The sequence below is a fragment of the Chamaea fasciata genome, unplaced genomic scaffold, assembly GCF_029207755.1.
Source record: "Chamaea fasciata isolate MVZ Bird 193981 ecotype frontalis unplaced genomic scaffold, bChaFas1.0.hap1 SCAF_32, whole genome shotgun sequence".
NCBI classification, from domain to species: Eukaryota; Metazoa; Chordata; class Aves; order Passeriformes; family Sylviidae; genus Chamaea; species Chamaea fasciata.
The window spans coordinates 269,287-289,121 of NW_027094117.1; the positions used below are offsets into that span (position 1 = coordinate 269,287).

At 51.4% G+C, this 19,835-nt stretch overlaps 1 protein-coding gene and 1 pseudogene across 1 annotated transcript; both read left to right on the forward strand.

The window, feature by feature from the left end:
- The first annotated feature begins 6,250 nt into the window (after window positions 1-6,250).
- Window positions 6,251-8,144, forward strand: LOC136303349 (zinc finger protein 892-like). The gene has a single exon (XM_066207041.1). The coding sequence runs from the start codon at window positions 6,600-6,602 to the stop codon at window positions 7,506-7,508; it is 909 nt and encodes a 302-aa protein (XP_066063138.1). The 5' UTR covers window positions 6,251-6,599; the 3' UTR covers window positions 7,509-8,144.
- A 1,097-nt stretch (window positions 8,145-9,241) lies between these two features.
- On the forward strand, window positions 9,242-19,748 carry LOC136303369 (class II histocompatibility antigen, B-L beta chain-like; annotated as a pseudogene).
- The last annotated feature ends 87 nt before the right edge of the window (window positions 19,749-19,835 follow it).

A 19,835-nucleotide genomic window follows, 5' to 3' on the forward strand; every position in this document is an offset into this window, starting at 1 on the left:
GTCAATGAGTAACATTTTCTCAATCTGATGGTTTCTCCCGTTCCTTCCTTATCTCCAAGTCCCTGTCCCTGTCTCCAAGCAGATTGACTCTGTTTTTCCTTGCTGGGTCCGCTTTGGTTTTGGGATTATTGTAAGTGCCCTCATTCCCTGTTGTTTTGTCCCATTCCCATCCTTTCCACATTTCGACCGGCACATGATCTGCTTTCTTATTTCCTTTGTTATCTGTTTCACCACTTTTCAGTTATCATCTATTTGTCAACAGCAGCTTGAGTCATTTAATTTTCCACCCTGTCCTCCTCCTTCTGCTAATGGATAATCTGATCCCATCCCACGGTGAGATGTTGCATTCTTTGAGTGGATTGGTGGGCCAGGCTGAGGAGCTGGATGTGTCTGGTTGGTTATTATTTTGTGGACATCTTGTAATCTACTTCTGCCATTGTAATGATCAGTGGGTTCTCTGGCTCCTGATCTGAATTGGTTCGGGTTCCCAGGGGCTGGTCCATGGTGTTGCAGGATTTGTTCTGATGGCCGTTCATCTTTTCCCCATTTTTGGGTGCTCTGTCCAGCCAGTGCTGTATCAATTTTTGTCTTTTCTCTAATTAAATCCTCACACACTTGGATTCCCAAGTGATTTCTCTGAACCTGTGGTAGCACAAACACCCCAGTGGTCTAATGCTCCCTGTGTGACACAGACAGTGAGAGCACATGTTGGAGTGGGGAGAGGGATGATTCCCCTCCACTTCTTTTAGTGAAGTTTTCACAACATTCTCCATTTGCTGTTTCCCTTTGCAGCTGAAGCAATTTGTGTTGCAGAGTCAGCTCTCCTCCCTGTGGGCTCTGCCTTTGGCTGTGCCAATTCCATCTGTGCCAGCAGGCAGAGCTTGGGGTGAGGGACAGAGGGAATGAGCCCAATTCCTCCCCCGGGCAAGAAGAGCCTGGTGCATTGTCCACACTTTTCCCCAGCAGTGTTAATTTGCATTTCTAAAGCTCCTCTCCTGGCTGCCTGGAAGGAAGCTTCTCTTCCAGAGCAGCCTTTGGATGACTCACACGTGGTCCCCCCAGAGTCTGTCTTTTGTTTATTTGTTTCTAACAACATTCTTTTAACTGTTTATGGGGAAAGGGTCGCCTTCAAAGCTCTTCTAGTTTTGCAAAATGCAGCCTAAAGATGAACATCGAAAAACCCAAACCGAAGTTTTGCCATCACTAAGAGCCTCACACAAACATACACAAAAAACATCCCAAAACAATCAAATTTCTTCTACTTCTCCTAGGACTAAAAATTGTTTCTCACACCCCTGGTCAAATCTAACTGACCACATAAAAGTAGGATTATTACCGAAAATGTTCCAATGGTGTAATCCTTTCACTGAAACTGCGAGAAAAACGAAAATTCTCCAGCAAGATTTTTAGTGTTAGAGAGTCAAGGCATTACTTCATTTTGGCCAGGATGTGCAACACAAATCATTTCATCCACACATAGCCTGGGTGTGCAGAGAAAATCATTCCATGACACGTGAGTTTTACTGGATTTTCCCTAAACGTTAAACAGTCTGAACCCATAGAAATCCATGGGTTTGATATTCATTGCTTCCAAGTTGTGAAGTTCTCAGTATTTGGTTTCCTATTGGAGCTGGATTTCTTTGCCTCTGCTGTTAATTAGGTCGGCATTCCTGGATTTCCTTACCAGCCTTTTCCAGACCAGGTGTCTCCAGCTATTCCAGGGGCAGTGTCTGGGGTAGATGTTGGTTGCTGTTTGCTGATGGTCGTTGATGTTTTGTTGCTGGTCGTTATCTCTGTGGGTGTCTTTTGGGCTATTCCCAGTCTGTTGAGATGTTAAACTCATCTCTGTTGAGTGGTGTAACATCCCTTTTAAAAAAATCATCTAAAATTCCTTTCCCCAGGGCAAAGGCAAACCAAGCCTGAGTGGAGAAATTCAAAACCCCCTAAATTTAAAGCCGGTATGTTTTCCCACAATGTAATCGCATCCAGCCCAGTGTGTGAGTGTGATTGAGAGCCAGAGTGGAATTCTCCCGTTGTCTTCCCCAGCCCTGTGGCGAGTGCAGGCACAGAAACCACTGAAGCTCCAGCAGTGGCAGCAAGGCTTGGCCCCCAGTGTGTGGAGATGCCCCAGGAGGTGCCCAGGCAGACGATTCCAGCAGAGGATCTGTGGGCAGGCACAGGGGCTTCCCCCGCTGTGGAGCCCTGGCTGCTGCTCCGGTGCCTTCAGTGCGGGGTCAGTCGTGGCCTGTTTAACATCCACAGACAATTCCAATTCCTTTTCTGAGTGTGGGAGAGCCATGGCTGGGGCATCAATCATTTGGGGATTTTTTCATTTTCTCATGTTTTATTCTCTTTCTCATGTCCATACCGCAACATTGTGGCTGTCTGGGGTTAAAAAGTCACACAATGTTCTGGATACAATAGAGAATCCTCGATCCAGGTCCTGCAATTCCCCATTAATCCTCAGAGTTGTCCCAGCTCCATTTTAGTCCTGGGTAACATTACTTCTGAGATTCCCTGGACCCTCTGTGGGTCCATACACCACAAACCTTCAGTCAAAATATGTCCCAAATATTTAACTTTTTTCACCAGCTTTTGCGCTTTTTTGGGGGGGTTTTTTTGGTTTTTTTTGGTTTTTTTCAAATACTCCATGATGCTTTTTAGCCTTAAAATTGAGCTAATTCACAAAGGCTTCTTCTACCACTTCTTGACTGAAGCGAGTCATCCACATCCTGCATTACAGGGATTCAATATCAGTCTGTAAGCCCTTCCTTCCCTCCCTTGGAACAGGGGATTGCTTTTAGACACCACTTGTCCTTGTTGCTGCAGAGTCATTTGGAGAGGCTGGGTATCTGATTTTCCCTCTTTCTCTGGGGCTGCCCACACTTGTGGGTTCACTTCAGCACAGGCCTTGCCAGACATTTGACACAAAGGTACAAGAGAACTAGCCTGTGTTTCACCTTTTACAATATTGATTTGCATTTCCAATATAGCCATCAAATACCTCCCCATTAAATTACAATCACGTTTAGGAGCAAATAAAAATTCCTGCATTTCAAACCCATCCCCCACATCTGCCGATAGTGGTTGGATAAAACACTGCTGCTCACCTTTCCCACTTGTCCCCTGAATAATCAAGGACATTTTTGGGATTTTCCCCCCTTAGGTCTAAGATCCAGAGCGGATGGAGAGGCCCCTGTGTGTATGAGGAAAGGCCTCGTGTGGATGCAGCCCCAGCCTGAATGTTGTCAAGGGCTGCAGTGTGGTTGGTCCCTGGTGGAATGGGAGCTCTGGCAGCCCCAGGAATCCATGTCCATGCAGGGCTGGACTTGCTCCTGCTGAGGGTGCTGCCGTGTGTGCCTGCAGTGTCCTTGTGGCCTGCAGATGGAACCCTGCTTCCTTGCCAGGGGCTGTTTGGGTGGGCTCTCCCCTGCCGAGGAGGGCAATGCCTGTGCCAGGTGCTTGTGGCCGAGCCCGTCCCCTCGGTGCTGGGGCCCCCTTGGGCGCTGGGGTTCATCCCTCAGGGGCTGTAGAAACTCTGCCATGGCCTTTGCCTTCAGCTTGGCCTTTTCCTCCTCCCTTCTTGCCTTCACCTGCTGTGCCTTTGTGCCCAAGTGCTCCAGGGGCTTCTTGTGCCGCTCCTGCAGCCCCCCTGAGTGCCTGTGGGTGCTCCTCCTCTGACCGCTGCTGAGCTTTCTGCAGAGTCATTCCTTTCTCCAGCGATCCAAACAAAATCCTTAAAGGAGAATCTCGATCCATCCACATTTCCCAGCTGTTCCTTCCTTCCTGCTGAGCCCTGGCTGCCCCACAGCTCCCCACAGGCCCCCAGCCCGTGCTCCCGGTGCCGCACCTCTGCGCCCGCTGCTGCCGCCCCCCAGCATGGAGAAACTCCCTGGGATCCTGACCTCCTTGTTTTCCTCTCCTGGAAACCGGGGGCACAAAGGATCTGCAGCAGCTGGCAAATTTAGAGGATAAGACCCTGCTGAAAAATGTCCCAGTCCTCAGTATTTCTCTCTTCCTCCTCTTTTCCATCATCTTTTTTCTTACCGCAGAGATTCCTCCTGCTGCTTCTTGCCTTGATCAAACTCTTGCACCCTCCCCTTCACCCTCACCCTGCACAGCAACACCATCCATCCCCTGTTGTCTAAATCCCTTCTCGACCTCCCTTATTGCCCCTCTGGGTGTCCATGTCCTTAATTACCTCTGGGAGAACGATGCCTTGGGAAGGCTGAACTGTAACAGGGACTGCACAGAGCTAGAGAATAAAGTCGATATTTATTGAAAGCTCTTTAGGGTACACCTTGGGCAGGGCAGGAGCCTGACCAGGGCTACACTCCAGGGGGACATAGAATGGTCGCAAAATGGACGACTGGTCACAAGGTCCTAAATTTTGTTAAGTTTGGGCCATTTGCATATTGGAGCCCAGTTGTCCAACCACAGCCTCAGGTCGTGAGGTGTCGTGCTCCTTGTTTGTCTCTTTAGTCCACCGTTTTTTATGTATTTGGGCTTGAAAGTTGTGCTTGTTTTCCTTGGTCTTCAGCAGGAAAAGGATTTGTTTTGTGTACCTACTCTGTAATGAGAGTTTAGCAGCACTTAATCTGAGGCTCAGAACTACACCCCTATGCAGCGCAGAATCTGAAAAACATGAAAGGTAAAACTCTGGGCAAACTACCTCAGCATTCTCCCAAGGGACTCTTCAGAGTTATTTTGCGATCGTCATCCCTTTTGCCAGGACGCCTTCCTGGCTTTCCCTTTTCCACCCTCCATGGGTGCCCTGCCATGTTCACTCCCTGAATATCCCAGTGTCCTCACTGATGAGATTTTCAGTGCTCTCTCCCTGCTGACTCTTCACAGACCCCCCTGATGTGTCACTGCTGATCTGTCTCCTGGACACTCTCGGGTCCCCAGTCAAACCCCCGGTGCCGCCGCCACCCCAGGGAGCCGATCACCCAAACTGGGTGAGGCACCTTCAGCTCCACTCACTGCCCGCCGCCCCGGACGGTGGAAGGAATTCCAGAGGAGCCCCAAGGTGTGTGGAAAACTTGACATCACCAGGGGTTTCTGTCCACAAAGTAGACAGAGGAGTCCTGTAAGAGTAATCTCATTCATAAAAACATGAAGAGGCCGTGGGACATTTCCCATGGGATCTCTCCAATTGTTGGAGAACGCAGCCTCCTTTTCATCCTAATTTTCCTCTACTTCTTTTCCCCATTGGCTGAAGAACTTGAGAGGTACAGACTTCCCAATCCACCTACGACATACCTCCCTTAATATGCACCCCACTTCTGTATAGATAACGATAGTCACAGCTCTGTTCAGTCTTTGTTCTTCTTGTCGCAGTTGATGAATTTAGCAGGACCTTGGCAGAGTGAATTATTAAAAAAATATGAATATCGCCCTAATGCCGATATCCAACTATGACGGACAAAAGACTCTCTAACAGTTTAAAGTTAGGAAGTGTACGTTTAATGACGACGCCGGGCAGCGTGCGGGATAGCTCCCAAACACACGCGCCCCTACAGAAGATCACAGGGTCCTTCTATGTACAGAAGGATTGAATACCCAAAACGCAAGTGTATATTCATGACTTTAGTACATCCCATTCCCCGCTTCGTATGGTAATTAGCCAAAAGCTATTAAGCATGCGTGGTTTGTTCTTTGAAATGGGTCAGTGGTCTTTTTTATGGGGCAAGGTCTCAAAATGATGGAGTAAGTGAGTCTTCTTCTCTTTGACTTTTTAACCTTTTAGTGTTGTGTGACAACTGAATCCTGTTTTCCCAGGAGTATTTGATTTATGAATTCATTGTCCTTCTTGAAGCCTATTGATTAGTCAGAATACACAAACATAAGTTGACAGGCCTCATGATTTATCAGTTCCTTAAATCCGGCTTCTGCTTATCAAAAGGGAAGTCTATCTGTCTTACTTCAGCAATATCTGGTTTAACTAAAATCTTTAATTCTTCAAAATTAATGTTACAAGAGCAGCAGGCTGCGTGGTCAGTTAATATTTTCTGGAACTGATGCCTTCTTCTGTCCCTTCCATATGTCCGAGTGCCTGGCCCTATCCCCAAGCAGATTCGCAGCATCTGTTTGTAAAGACACTTTCCTCTTCTCCCTTTCATGGGGGTTCCCCGTTTGCGGGACATCCCCCCTGGAGCAGGGTGTCCCCCGTTGCTGCAGCCCCACCCCTCGGGCAGGCTCAGCCAATGGGAGCGCGCGGCGCTGATGACTCACCAGTTGCCAGGCAGACCCGCAGGTCCCAGCGGTGCCCCCCTGGACCCCACGTGCGCCCCGCCCTCGGCCGCAGCGCCCCCGCGAGGGGAATTTGGGGAGGTGGGAGGGGGGAGGTTTTGCGAGGGGCTGAATCTTTATGTTGTAGAAAAGTTTTTGTCTGAGTCTCGATGTGTGGGGAGTTTTTGATCTGTGTCGATGTTTGGAGGAGTTCTAGGCTGAATCTTGGTGTTTTGGAGGTTTTCACAGACACAAGGTGGCCGCTGACTTTTTGAGAATAACTTGGGCAAGGAGGAACCCCCAGCCTAAGGTGCTCTCCTCTTGTTTTCTCCCTAAACCAGGATTTGTCATTCCCAAGGAGTGCCCAGATGGAGAAGGAGGAAAAGCCCCGGAGATCCCGCAGGAGGAGGGGCTGCAAACCCAGCCCAGGGAGCTGCGAGGAGGAAAGACCCGCCCTGTGCCAGGAGGGCGGCCGGAGATCCAGCCGGAGCTCAGAACTGGTGGAGAAGCCTCATGGAGGGGAGAAGCCCCACAGGTGCCTGGAATGTGGGAAGGGTTTCAGCTACAGCTCCCGCCTGATCCGACACCAGAGGATCCACAGTGGGGAACGGCCCTATGAGTGTGGGGAATGTGGGAAGAGCTTCAGCCACAGCAGTAGCCTGAGGAGACATGAGAGGATCCACACTGGGGAAAAACCCTACAAGTGTGGGGAGTGTGGGAACAGCTACAGGAACAGCTCTGCCCTGTGGAAACACCAGATGATCCACACTGGGGAAAAACCCTACGAGTGTGGGGAATGTGGGAACAGCTTCAGAGACAGCTCTACCCTGTGGAAACACCAGATGATCCACAGTGGGGAAAAACCATACGTGTGTGGAGAATGTGGGAGGAGCTTCAGAGACAGCTCCAGTCTCGTCCGGCACCGAGTGATCCACACGGGGGAAGGGCCCTACACCTGCTTGGAATGTGGGAAGTGCTTTGGATTGTGCTCTGACCTGAGAAAACACCAGCGCATCCACACCGGGGAGAGGCCCTACGAGTGTCCTGAGTGTGGGAAGAGGTTTGCAAGGAGCTCCAATCTCCTCAAACATCAGCACATTCACACGGAGGAGAGGCCCTTCCGCTGCCCTGACTGCGGGAAGGGTTTCAAGCAAAACTCCACCCTCACTGTCCACCGGCGCATCCACACTGGGGAGAGGCCCTACGAGTGTCCTGAGTGTGGGAAGAGCTTCTCCAGTAGCTCTATCTTGACCAGACACCAACGGAGGCAGCACTAAGGGAAGCCCTGCGAGTGCCCCGAGTGCGGGAAGAGCTTCGTGCGCTGCTCCAGCTCCATCCCCCATGGGAGGATCAGCGTTGGATGATCCCCAGTGACCCCCGTTGGGCAGAGCCCTGGTGATCCGTGGTCCTGGTGATCCATGTTGGGAAGACACCTGGCTGTGGGGGATCCACATCTTCCTGTCTCCCCGTGGGCACCTGGATGAACACCGGGGCAGAAACATCCCTTGTGACGCAGACTGACATTGGCAATTCCTTGGGGAGAGTGGATTTGTTGACTTTCAACCCCAGAAAATTTTTTTTTGTTCAGTCCTATCTTTTGGTGGCATCAAGGAATACTGGATGGTCTTCGAGATCTTTTCCAACCTCAGGGATTCCACACGATTTTGATTTCCTATTGCCCGAGGGCATCTTGTGCAGCCACATGGTGATGATCTGGGGCCAAGACCAAGATTTTGGAGGCAGTGGGGTGGGAACCCCTCCATAAAAGGTTCTTCCCTCCCACCCAAGAATGTGGATCCTCAGCCAGCATGGACAGGGAAATCCTTTTCTTTTGGCCTTGATTTGCTTTTCATTTCTCTTCATCCATTTAAAATATCCAACGCTGGGGTAAAAATAAAGATGTTGAACTAAGACATGGTTGGGATGATGGGGGGGACATAGACATGGTGGGACAGAGACATGGAGAGTGGCATGGGCGCACATGGACATTTGAGTGGGACGTGGCCATTCATGGGGACACAGGGGGAACACGGGAACAGATAAGGACGTGGGGGACAATGACAGGGATGGAAACATGGTGGGGAGACAGTCGTGGGTGAGGACATGGTGGGACATGGCCAGTGACATGTGGGGACGTGGCCATGGCCGGTGCCATGGGGGGAACTTGCAGGGGCTGTGGGGGATGCTGGGTTTGAGGGAGTTGAGGGTTCCTGGGAGGGCCTTGGGGCTTGCTGAGGGCTTTGGGGACCCCAGGCCCAGCGGCTCCGGCTGCGCTGGGAGACCCTGGTGGAGGTTCTGGGGCAGCTGCTCCAGCTGCTCCCTGGGACTGGGGCGAACTGGGAAGCTTTATTGGGAGCACTGAGATCGTCTGGGTGGGGACTAGAGTGACAGCAGGGCTTGGAGAGACACATGATCCCCCCAAATCAGTGCGGGGACGGAGCAGGGGGGCCCGGCCGGGCCCGAGGCCACGGGGAGGGGCAGCGGCCGCCGGCAGCTCAGGAGCTCTGTGGGCAGAGAAAAGGGGGTGACACCGGGCTGGGGGCCCCGGGGGGAGCACACACGCTGCGGGGGAGGGTGGACACGACCCCAAGGAGCCCCCCTCACCTTCTTGCACAGGTAGAAGCCCAGCCCCAGTGCCGGGAAGACCAAGCCCAACCCGAAGGCCCCGATCCCCGTCAGCACCTTGCTGTGGGCAGCGTCCGGCGGCATCTCTGGGGTCCGCAGGGTCAGCCCGGGCTGCAGCCCCAGGGCTCTGCGGGGCGGGGCTGGGGCTGTCGGGGGCACCGTGGCCAAAGCCTCCCGGGGCTCTGGGCACGGCACGGGCTACAAGGCCACAAGGCCGGGGCTGCTCCGGGCGCTTCCAGTCTGTCCCTCTGCTGTTGGGGGCCGGGTGTGGCCCTTTGTGACACGGGCGGTGTCAGGGCCCTCGGTGATGCGGGGTGCCATTTGCTGTGCCCCGCGCGGCTGCGGGGGCAGGGACAGAGCGGCTGTGGTGGGTGCCCGGCACCGGGCCGGCCTCAGCCCTGGCCACGGGCACCGCCCACATCCCGCGCCGCACCTGCCGACACATTTCTGGCCACACCTGAGCTCCCACCTGCCCCGCAGCCCGGGGTTCCGCCGTGCCCAAAAACCCCCAAAACCACCCAAAAAACCCCGGGGCGGGGCTGCGGCGGCCCGGAACCCGCTCAGCCAATCCCAACACGGGCGGGGCGCGCTGCAGCCAATGAGAGCGCGAGTTGGTGTTTTTGGGCCTCATCACTGGCCGGGTAGAGCCTGGGGAAAATCGGCTCCCAAAAGTGCTCTCGGCCAATCAGAGCGCGCGGCTTTGCTGCTGCTGAGCCCGCGCTGTGTCCGGGCCGGTGCTCCCCGGGCAGCGCGGCTGCTTTGGGGCTGGCGGCCCCTGGCCGGCGCTGGCCATGGGGCGAGTGGCGGCAGCTGGGGCCGGACTGGTGGCACTGGTGGTGCTGGGAGCGCCCCCGGCTGCGGGCGCGGGGCTGTCGGGTGAGCGGGGGGCGGGAGGCGGTGGGGCAGGGGGGGAGAAGGGGGCAAAGGGGGGAGCCCGGAATGGAGCCGGGGGAGGAGGAGTAGGGGACCCCCGAAAGGAAGAGCGTCATGGGCTGAGGGTCGGGGGAAGGTGAGGGAGGGATGGGAGAGGGTGGGAAAAAGGGGAAAAGGGGAGGGTGGGACACGAAAACTGAGCGGGAGAGGGCTGGAAATTGGGGGGATTGTGTTTAAAATGTTGGGAAAGGCGGGAAAAGCGCAAATAAGCGGAACGGGACCCCAAAATAGATTTGCGGCGTGGCTAGAGGTGGGAGGGGAAGGGAGAGGGTGTGAAAGGGGAAGTGGGGGAAGGGTGGGAAAGAGGAAGCGGCAGCGCGGGCAGGAGGGTCCCATGGCGGCCGTGGGGCACAGGGGTGCGGAGTGGGGATCCGGGGTGGCCCCCGGAGCTCTGGGGGTGCTGGGGGGGCACCCCCTGACCTGTGTCCTGCACACTCAGCGGTGTTCCAGGAGGTGCATAAGGCCGAGTGTCACTTCATTAACGGCACGGAGAAAGTGAGGTTCGTCACATCTACAACCGGGAGCAGAACACGATATTCGACAGCGACGTGGGGCGCTTCGTGGGCTACACGCCCTGGGGGGAGAAGTGTGCCCGGCAGTGAAACTGCGACCCGAAATGGATGAAATACATACGGGGTTTTGGGGACAGTTGCTGCCGGCAGAACTACATGATTTGTGCCCCGTTCAGCGTGGAGCGCAAAGGTGAGCGTAGGGCAGAGCGTGTCGCCCGGGGCCCTGCCCTGGCAATGACCCTGGAGTTCCTCAAAACCTCCCTGCGAATCACCCCAGAGGCGTCAGCCCTCCTTAGGACCGTCCCCGGGGACTCCTGTCCATCCCAGCGAAACCCGTGGTCTCCCAGTCCATCCCAGTCCATCCCAGTGTTCCCCCGCGCGTTCATCCCGGCCCCGCGTGGAGATGACGCCTCTCAGCCAATGAGAGCGCGTCTCTCTGATGACACTCCAGTTGCCAGGCAGACTCTCAGGACCGAGTGCCCCGCGCTGGACTCGGCTTCCCAGCGCCGCGCACTTCATTCCCAGTCCCTCCCAGTCCTTCCCAGTCCATCCCAAGCCCACACCGCCCCTCCCCTCTCTCTCCCAGTTCCCCCCAGCTGATCCCAGTGTGTCCCCGCTCTCTCCCAGTGCCCCCCAGCGTTTTCATCTCGCTGCTGCCCTTCAGCTCCCAGGCCGGCCCCAGAGGCCTGCTGTGCTCCGTGATGGATTTCTACCCCGCCCACATCCAGGTGAGGTGGTTCCAGGGCCAGCAGGAGCTGTCGGGACACGTGGTGGCCACCGACGTGGTCCCCAAGGGGGACTGGACCCACCAGCTGCTGGTGCTGCTGGAAACGCCGCCCCGGCGCGGGCTCACCTACACGTGCCAGGTGGAGCACGTCAGCCTGGAGCAGCCCCTGAGCCGGCACTGGGCTACGGGGGAGCCACTGGCCGGGCTGGCAGAGGCACTGGGATGTGCTGGGAGTGACTGGGAGGGAGCTGGGGAGAGGCCGGTGGGAAGTGGGAAAGGGGCTGGGGGGCTGTGGAAGGGCTGGGCAGGAGTTTGGAGGATGCTGGGGAGGATGGGATGGGGTTGTGGGGGTGCTGGTGGGCGCCGGGAGGGAGTCTGGGGGTGCTGGGTGGAACTGGGAGGGATCGGAGTGAGGCTGGAGGGGCTGGGAGGAGCTGGGTGATGGGAAAGAGGGGCTCGGGCTGAGGTTGGTTGTGCTGGGAAGAGACTGGGAGGGGTGTGGGAGAGTCCTGGAGGGGCTGGGAAGGGACTGGGAGAGGGTTTGGAGGTCCTGGGAGGCAAGTGGGAGGGGGTTGTGGGATGCCGAGAGGGACAGGAGGGGCTTTGGTGGGTGGTGGGGAGGCCGGGAAGGGATTGGGAGGAGGTTTCAGGGGCTCCTGGGTGGGCTGGGGGAAAGCAGGAGGGAACTTGGAGGGACTCGGGGTTTCTGTGAGAGGTTTTGGGGGGTGCTGAGCCCCACGGCCCCCCCAGAGATGCCGCTGGACGCCGCCCGCAGCAAGGTGCTGACGGGGATCGGGGGCTTCATGTTGGGCTCGGTGTTCCTGGCGCTGGGGCTGGGCTTCTACCTGCGCAAGAAGGTGAGGGGGGGTCCCGGGGCTGGTGGCCCCCCATGGCCGGAGCGTGTGTGCTCCCCCCGGGGCCCCCAGCCCGGTGTCACCCCCTTTTCTCTGCCCACAGAGCTCCTGAGCCGCTGGCGGCCGCAGCCCCTCCCCATGGCCTCGGGCCCGGCCGGGACCCCCCACTCTGTCCCCATGATGATTTTTGGGGGGTCGTGTGTCCCCCCAGCCCCGCTGTCACTCTGTCCCTGCCTGGCTGCTCCCAGTGTTCCCAGTAAAGCTTCCCAGTTAGACCCAGTCCCAGTTATGGGGGGGCAGTGGGGAGGGACCTGGGGGCACCCTGTGGGTGGACCATGATTGGCGATGGAGGCAGAACCGTCCTGGGATGGATCGAGAATGGGGAGCCCCATGTGTCCCCCCTATGTCACCCCACTCTCAGACTCCTTGGGAGACACCTGAACCCCAGCACGGCACCCAGCGATCCCCAAAAAGTGCAGGGACCCCTCTAAGCCACCAGGGAAATTTGAGGGGGGGGGCGCCCAGGCCGGGCCAAGAGCCCAGAGCTGCCCCAGCCCGACCTACCCCGGCTCCATCCTGGGGATTAGAGAGGAGATGTAGTGCATGCCCCACTGGGTTCCCCAGGGGGACAGAAGGATACAGGGGTTGAATTAAAGTCTTTAGAGAAATTAAAATATATTAAGCCATGTAAATATGAAGTAGAAGTTTAGACTTTAGTTGTAAGTAAACAGACTCTAAGTGCCTTAAGAATTTGCTAGGTAGCCCAGAGCCCTAAGGCCTGGTGACTTGGCTTTAGACATAACAAAAACATCGCTCACAGTACTAGATAGAACAGGTACAATTTTTACGTGAATGAGATAGAACCTTTTACATTAATAGAGATGCTATATGCGTAGGTTTTTGTGTAAGGATTGATACCATCCTTTGCAGTTTTTTGTAGTTTTATGTACTTTCAAAATTAGGTTTAGACTGGTGTAAAAGAATGTTTTAGATTTGTGTTCTTAGTTAATTGGAAAACCTATAGATAAGGATATGAATATGCGTTTATGGTTTATGGATAAAATCCACTGTTAATGGGGACACCCCTGGAAGCCACCGCCCATGCTCAGCACACAAGGGACCGTGCGGAAGTTGCTGCGCGCCCTGACCCACCACCCAGCCCGTACCGTGCCTCGGAGCCAAAAACATCTCCAGCAGCGTCAGTGCCGCCGTTGTCGCGCCACATGAATCCCCCTGAACGTGGAAGGGGCCCAGCACATCCGATTCACGTCACCCCAGCGCTGAACCACGCCATGCTGCCGACACCACGCCATGCTGCCGACACCACGCCATGCTGCCGACACCACGCCATGCTGCCGACACCACGCCATGCTGCCGACACCACGCCATGCTGCCGACACCACGCCATGCTGCCGACACCACGCCATGCTGCCGACACCACGCCATCCTGCCGACACCATGCCATCCGGCTGACTGTGCCTGCAGCTGTCATCGCCCTCCACGTCACCCAAAGTGTCTCCTCACACCCCTTGGGCTGCTCCCACCCTCCCAACCCCAGCACTGGACATGGACCACAACAATAACGTGTCAACAAGGAGGGGGATGAGGAGGGAACATGACGGGACACCAGGACAAGGCATTGATGGAAGACACCAGAGGGCTGTTATGGATCAGAGGGGAGGCACCAGTGATATTGTTTCGGACAATGATTCGGATTCATCTATCACAGATATAGCAGACTCAAACTGGGAAAGAGACTTACTGTCCCCTGACCAGGTACACTGCCCAGCTCTGCCTGAGTCAAGGCACCCTCCGAGAAGGACTCAGCATCTGTCTCTAACAGACTGGGCAGCAGTCAGACGCCAAGCAATCAAAGACAAGGACTTTAATTTGGCTGAAGGATCGCTTTTAGCTTTGCCAGTTACGGATGCCAGAGGGGGTGTCAATCAAGGTGGGAACCACCGAATCATGAATACATTGAAAATGCTGTTTGCAAAGCTCTGCTGTTGACTCAGCTGGTGGGAATCCCTGAAAGGACTTATACAGAAATAAAGCAAGGAACATCAGAGCCATTTCTTACATTCGTAGATTGCCTGATAGATGCAATAGAGAGACAATGCAAGGATGACCTGGCATGTCTTTATCTGCTTCAAAATTTTGCCTTTGTTAATACTAGTGAAGAAAGTAAACAAATAATTAGAGCCTTGCATGATCCACAGCCTTCTATACATCAAATGATCTAGGTTTGTAGAGAAAAAGAAATTTCACCATATATTACAAAAACTATTGCTGCTCTAAAGGTAACACCTCAAGCAGAAGCAAGGGGTGAAAAATCAGTAAAAGCCCTTGAAGTTCTCAGCTCAGCACTTCAGCAAAACAACAAGACATCACAGAATGACAAGAGACTGTGTTTCCGATGTGGGAAGCCTGGACACATATCAAAGTTTTGCAGAGCCAGCACAAAACTCAAACCCACCTTTCTGCTGTCCAAGATGTAAAAAGAAAAGACACCATGCCAAGCAGTGCCACTCCAAACCTCTGTCTAGCATCCCTTCCAGGCTCCTTCAGTCCGGTCGTAGGGAAAGTAGCCACTACCAAACAGAACAATACCTAACTTGTAGTCTGATCTATATTAACAAAACAATCAGAGTTACAGGTCTCCTGGATTCAGGAGCGCAGGTCGCAGTGATTTCTCATCTGTGCTGGCCAAGGGGCTGGACTTTGGTGACACCTTTAGATCCTCCTACAGAAACTGGGGGAGTCACCGGATGTCTACAAAGTAGATGCACGATTACAGTTAAAGGACCTGAAGCAGCTATTCGCCCCTTCATTGTACAGAAACTTATCGCAATGGGGAGTAGAGTGAAATTTTACTTGGAGTCACTTAGTATATTTATGTCTGAGTTAAGTTATATTTTAATATTCTGTCAAGATTAATTTCTGTGTGGTTTGGTTTAAGTATAGGCTAAGTATTGGTCAGTTAAATTACGTTGTTTTAAGTTCTGTTAAGTTTGGGCCCTGTTAAATTCAGGTTATTTTTAAGTTTCGACAAGTTTAATTTTTATAGGATTTAGATGATATTAAGTCTATATCCTATTAATTTAAGGTTTTATTACATGTAACTTTTATTAGCTCATATAATTCAAAAATTCTTTCATATAATTTAAAACTCTGTCAAAATTTATTCATATTAAGCACTGTTTGATTTTAGAATTACCTGAAGCTCTGTTAAAATATGCTCATCTTATTTGCAAAGTTTAATTATTTTTAGAGAGAAGACACTTTGACCGAAACAGCTGTGATGAAATATTGGTAAACACCTGTTTGGGGATGGAAGAAGATGCAGTTTACCACATCCTTGGTTTCATGAAAGGTTTTATTGCTTGTTACAATTTCACAAATCCACGTCGTAAGCTGTTTTAGTGGGGTTTTTTGTAGGTCATAAGTATATGATAGTTTAGAAAGGTGTTATTTCAACTTCCTAAGATGATTAGTGTTTATGTATTAATTATATAATGTAAATTTGTTAATTTTCCTAACTTACAGCTGATTTTTTTAATATGCTTGAATATCCTTTTTCTAATTATCCAAAAGACATGTGAACTTCAAGATCCTTCCTTTTATTTTTTAACTGTTTAAGCATTTTATAACGTCGATTGTTAAGAGCCTTGTTTTAAAAAATGTATTAAGGGACATCACTCCAGTTTAGAGCTTGAGTCCTGGCCAGACCCTTCACTTTGTCTGGATGGATGTTCTGCCAACAAGATGCGATGTTTTTTGCATCAAAAATAAATTCAAGTCACTTTCACTTGGAAATTTGACCTTATAAGTAAGACAGCTGGACCGATTTTTGGAGTGCACTTGAGCACCTTGCCAGGGAAAGGGTGTCCTGGTCCTCACTGGAAAAAGATTCTATAAGCTGTTTGCAGACTCTGAGATGATAGTGCAATATTTTAGTAATTAATAATTATCCGATTTCACACGTGTTATCGTTAACAACCATTAATTACGCTTTTCATCTGAAATATTCTTAATTGTTATACCTGAATTTTTCCTGATTGCTATCAGTTCTTAAGAGTCATACATTTTTTCAGAGTACCTATGCACTTATGCAATGTTTGTATTTCCAGGTACCAAATTAAAGCAAACATAAATACATGTGCAGTCTATCAGCTGGTGCAACCCCCTGTATCTACAGGAGCAGTCAACTCATGACAATTGAAGAGCTTGTGATTATAGTAAACAAATCTTATCAAATACTCATTTTTTGAGAAATACAAAATATCCATCTGTCAGTGGATATATCTTTAAGTCCAATTGTACATTGGTACACAGGGAAAATCAAAAGAAAATCCTTTAGCTCAGAAATCCAGAAACAGGACAAATTGAAGGTCCACTTTCTCTATTAACTTGGGGCAAAGGGGCTTGCTTCCATTTCTGCAGATTTAGAACCCAGGTGAATTATTCCAACAAAGAATGTGAAGGACATATCAAGCACAGAAAAACACTGACCACTCTGCAGGCAAAGAAGAGAGCACACAGACGTGAACTGTGCAGAGACTCCAGCTTGCACCTGCTGTCGTGTGCTTCAGCCATTGGAGGCTGTGAACTTTGGGATTTAGTGTGGGAATCAGTAGTAATGTAGAACCTTCTGTTGGTCAGCATGGGGATCAATTGTATGCTTTTGCTCTTTTGCTTTGCTTGCTTTTAGTAGCACAGATTTACCCATTAGTCAACCTAGAACAAATGTTTGGGTAGCTTTAGCTAATGCTTAAGGTTTAGATACTATGTTTGTCTTACACAACCCCAGAAAAACCATTTTCCACCAGTTTAGTTGGTATACCAGTGGACAACTGGCCAATTCCAAAAGAAATTGATGAAGCCATGCAAGGTATATATATATAGAAACAGCTATATAGGATCTTGGACCCCAGTAGATGAGTGGGATTGGTGGGTTCCTCACCTTCCCAAGGCATCTCTTGAACCTCAAAAATTAGAAATCTTTGGTTCCGTGAAAATGACCTTTTGTGCCAAATTTAATTACACAGGAAAAAAATCAAGCTTTGGTTAAAGATATTTCTCCCTATATGATATATATAAAAATCAGAGCTTTTGATGTAATCATACTGCTTTAGTGCAGTCTGCAATCAGTAACATTTCCTATCAATTGCCATGACAAATATTTTTATTTGTGATGACAGAACTTAGCCTGCTATCCCAGCAAATATTGTAGGTGGACCACGTAGCATTGGAAAACTTACTCTGCTAACACCCGATGTAAATTGGGGCGTTGGCTGAGTAAGGATTTCAATTTTACTTCTCTTGCATTAAGTAACATGCACACAATTTTGTAAAAAAGGGCTGCAATTTTTCTTTTATCAGCACAGGGACATGGATGTGAAGGTTTTGAGGGAATGTGTTGTATGAATTTGTCTGATCACTCAGAATCTATCCGCAAAAGCATACAACAACTTAAGGAAGGTGTATCAAAAATTGGAGTTAATGATGGTGAGATAAATAAGCCCTACCCCAGAAATGACAGAAGTTGTGGTTCAGTATTCCATGTTGCTGTGTTCCAGGTTGTCAGTTCAGTGTTCTGTGTTGGCAGTTCAATGTCCCCGGTAACCCCCTGTAAGTGTTTCCCTTTCCATCCAGTCATGGTCAGGCCCTGCTGCTCCCCAGGATGGTGACAGGACGTGAATGCAAATCAGCCACCGGCACAACACCATCCTGACAGAAAACCCTGACAGACAACGAGCCAATGCTTGAAATGGAAAACCAAAGAGCACATGTTGCAGTTGGGAAAGAGGGGCATCATCCCCCAGCTTTGCCCTCCCCGCCATGACCAGCATGAGACTGACCCAGAGAGACACCCCTGGACTTTCGAGCCAACAGCGACTCCGGGTGTTCCCGCGAGGACAGAAGTCCCGGCTCTGCTTGCATTGCACTCCAGTGGGAAGAGCTGCACACCTCCTCCTCCGAGTCGCTTCTGGGAGCAGCGGCGGTGTGCGCGCGACCCGTCGGGCCCCCACCCCGAGCTGATTCCAATAAGGGTGTTAAAAAAGAGGAAAGGTCTCCTGCCCTGTTTTTATCAATGGGACTTGGTTAGATAGGCTGTTTGATGGAGGGAATTTGACATCATGGATGAAAAGATTTCTAAAAATGGGATTGCACATTTAAGCGAATCATGATGCCTTGTTTGCTCCAATGCACTCAACAAAAAATTAAAGCTATTAAGGGAGTCTACATGAATCAACAAGGAGATGTCGAAGTGCACCCCCCCCCCCCGGGTTCTCCAGGGCGGGAGAAAGATACAGGGATTGAATTAAAGCCTTTAGAGAAATTAAAATATATTAAACCACATAAATATGTAGTTTAGACTTTAGTTTTAAGTAAACAGACTCTAAGTGCCTTAAGAATTTGCTGGCTAGCATGTTGTGGTGCATGTTTCTCCCAGTGGTTTGTACCTGAGTTCCCCACCATTCTTCCCGGAGCTGGTTCAGCCCTAAGGTCGTTCCCTCCCTTTTTCTATCTAGCAAGTTAATCCTACCCCCTCCTCCAGAACCCTCTCTGTCAAGCCCTGGTTGTCCCAACCCCTTGCCGTGCCCCCTCCCTGCAATTCCCCTAATCCTCGAAGCCCTATTAGTCAGTTCAAATTGTATCCACCCCCTCTACCACCCCATTGGTTGTGGGCTTTGAAAGTCCCTCCCTGCACTCCTCCCCTATTGAATTCTGATTGGTCATGCTGTTGTGTCCACCCACTGTTCCACCCCTGTTTAAAAACCGTGTTCACTCCTGCTGGCAGCTCTCCTCAGCTCCTGAACCCTTCAGCAATAAACCTACCCTGCTGGAACCTCAGACCGAGAGCCTCCGTCTCCTCCTTTACCTGGTCCTCAATGCCGTCTGGCACAGGGTCCTAGAGCTGGTGGCTCTAAGGTTCTGCCCGTGGCAAGGCTAATGCCAGGGCAGTTCCCCACTCCCGGCGCAGCACGGCTGTGCCCCCTGGAGCCAGTGGGACACCGGTGACTGAGGGCGTGCATCACTAGCACGGAGCCCAGAGCCCTAAGGCCTGGTGATTTGGCTTTACACATAACAAAAACATCGCTCACAGAACTAGACAGAAAAGGTACAATTTTTACATGAGTGAGATAGAACCTTTTACGTTAATAGATACGTTATATGATAGAATCTTTTATGTTAATAGATATGCTATATGCCTTTGTGTAAGGATTGATACCATCCTTCCCAGTTTTAAATACTTTCAAAATTAAGTTTAGATTGGTGTAGAAAGAATGTTTTAGAATTGTGTTCTTATTTAATTGGAAAACCTATAGATAAGGATATGAATATGCATTTATGGTTCATGGATAAAAATCCTGTTTCGGGGGCAATGGCATCGACTCATCGATTCTTCAGTGACGGATCCATCCTCCTGCCATCTACAACAAGAGACAACGGGGCTCTGTCAGGGAGCCGTGGCCAGGGGGCCGTGGCCAGGACTTTGTCAGGTATCACCACTTGGGGGGTGCAGCTGCTGCTGCTGCTGCCGCTGTTACAGCTGAAGCCTTTGCTGCTGCGGCCACTGCTGCAGAGAGCGCTGCTCGAAATGGGACTCTGGGCCAGGAATCTGCCTTTTCCTTCTGGCTGGGAGCCCTTGTCAATCTGCCTTCCCCCCGTGGCTGGGATTCCTTGTTAGTAAGTTATTGCCCCCGAGGTTGGAACTGTCTGTTAACCTGCTTCTACGCCCCACTGGGACTTTAAGTATTGCAACTTTTAGTAAGACTACATACTTAGGACTCCTGCTTTTTGGATCGATGCATTTATATAATAAACAACTCGTAATAACCAGAAAATGTTCTTGGCCATTTAAGACCCTATACCCACGAACAGCTTGACAGAGTAGGACCCCTCCCAAAGCAATCTGTTGGTCCCAACCCCTCCCCCACTCTTTTG

Coding starts and splice junctions, on each gene's coding strand:
- LOC136303349 (XM_066207041.1), top strand. CDS start 6,600: ATGGAGAAGGAGGAAAAGCCCCGGAGATCCCGCAGGAGGAGGGGCTGC.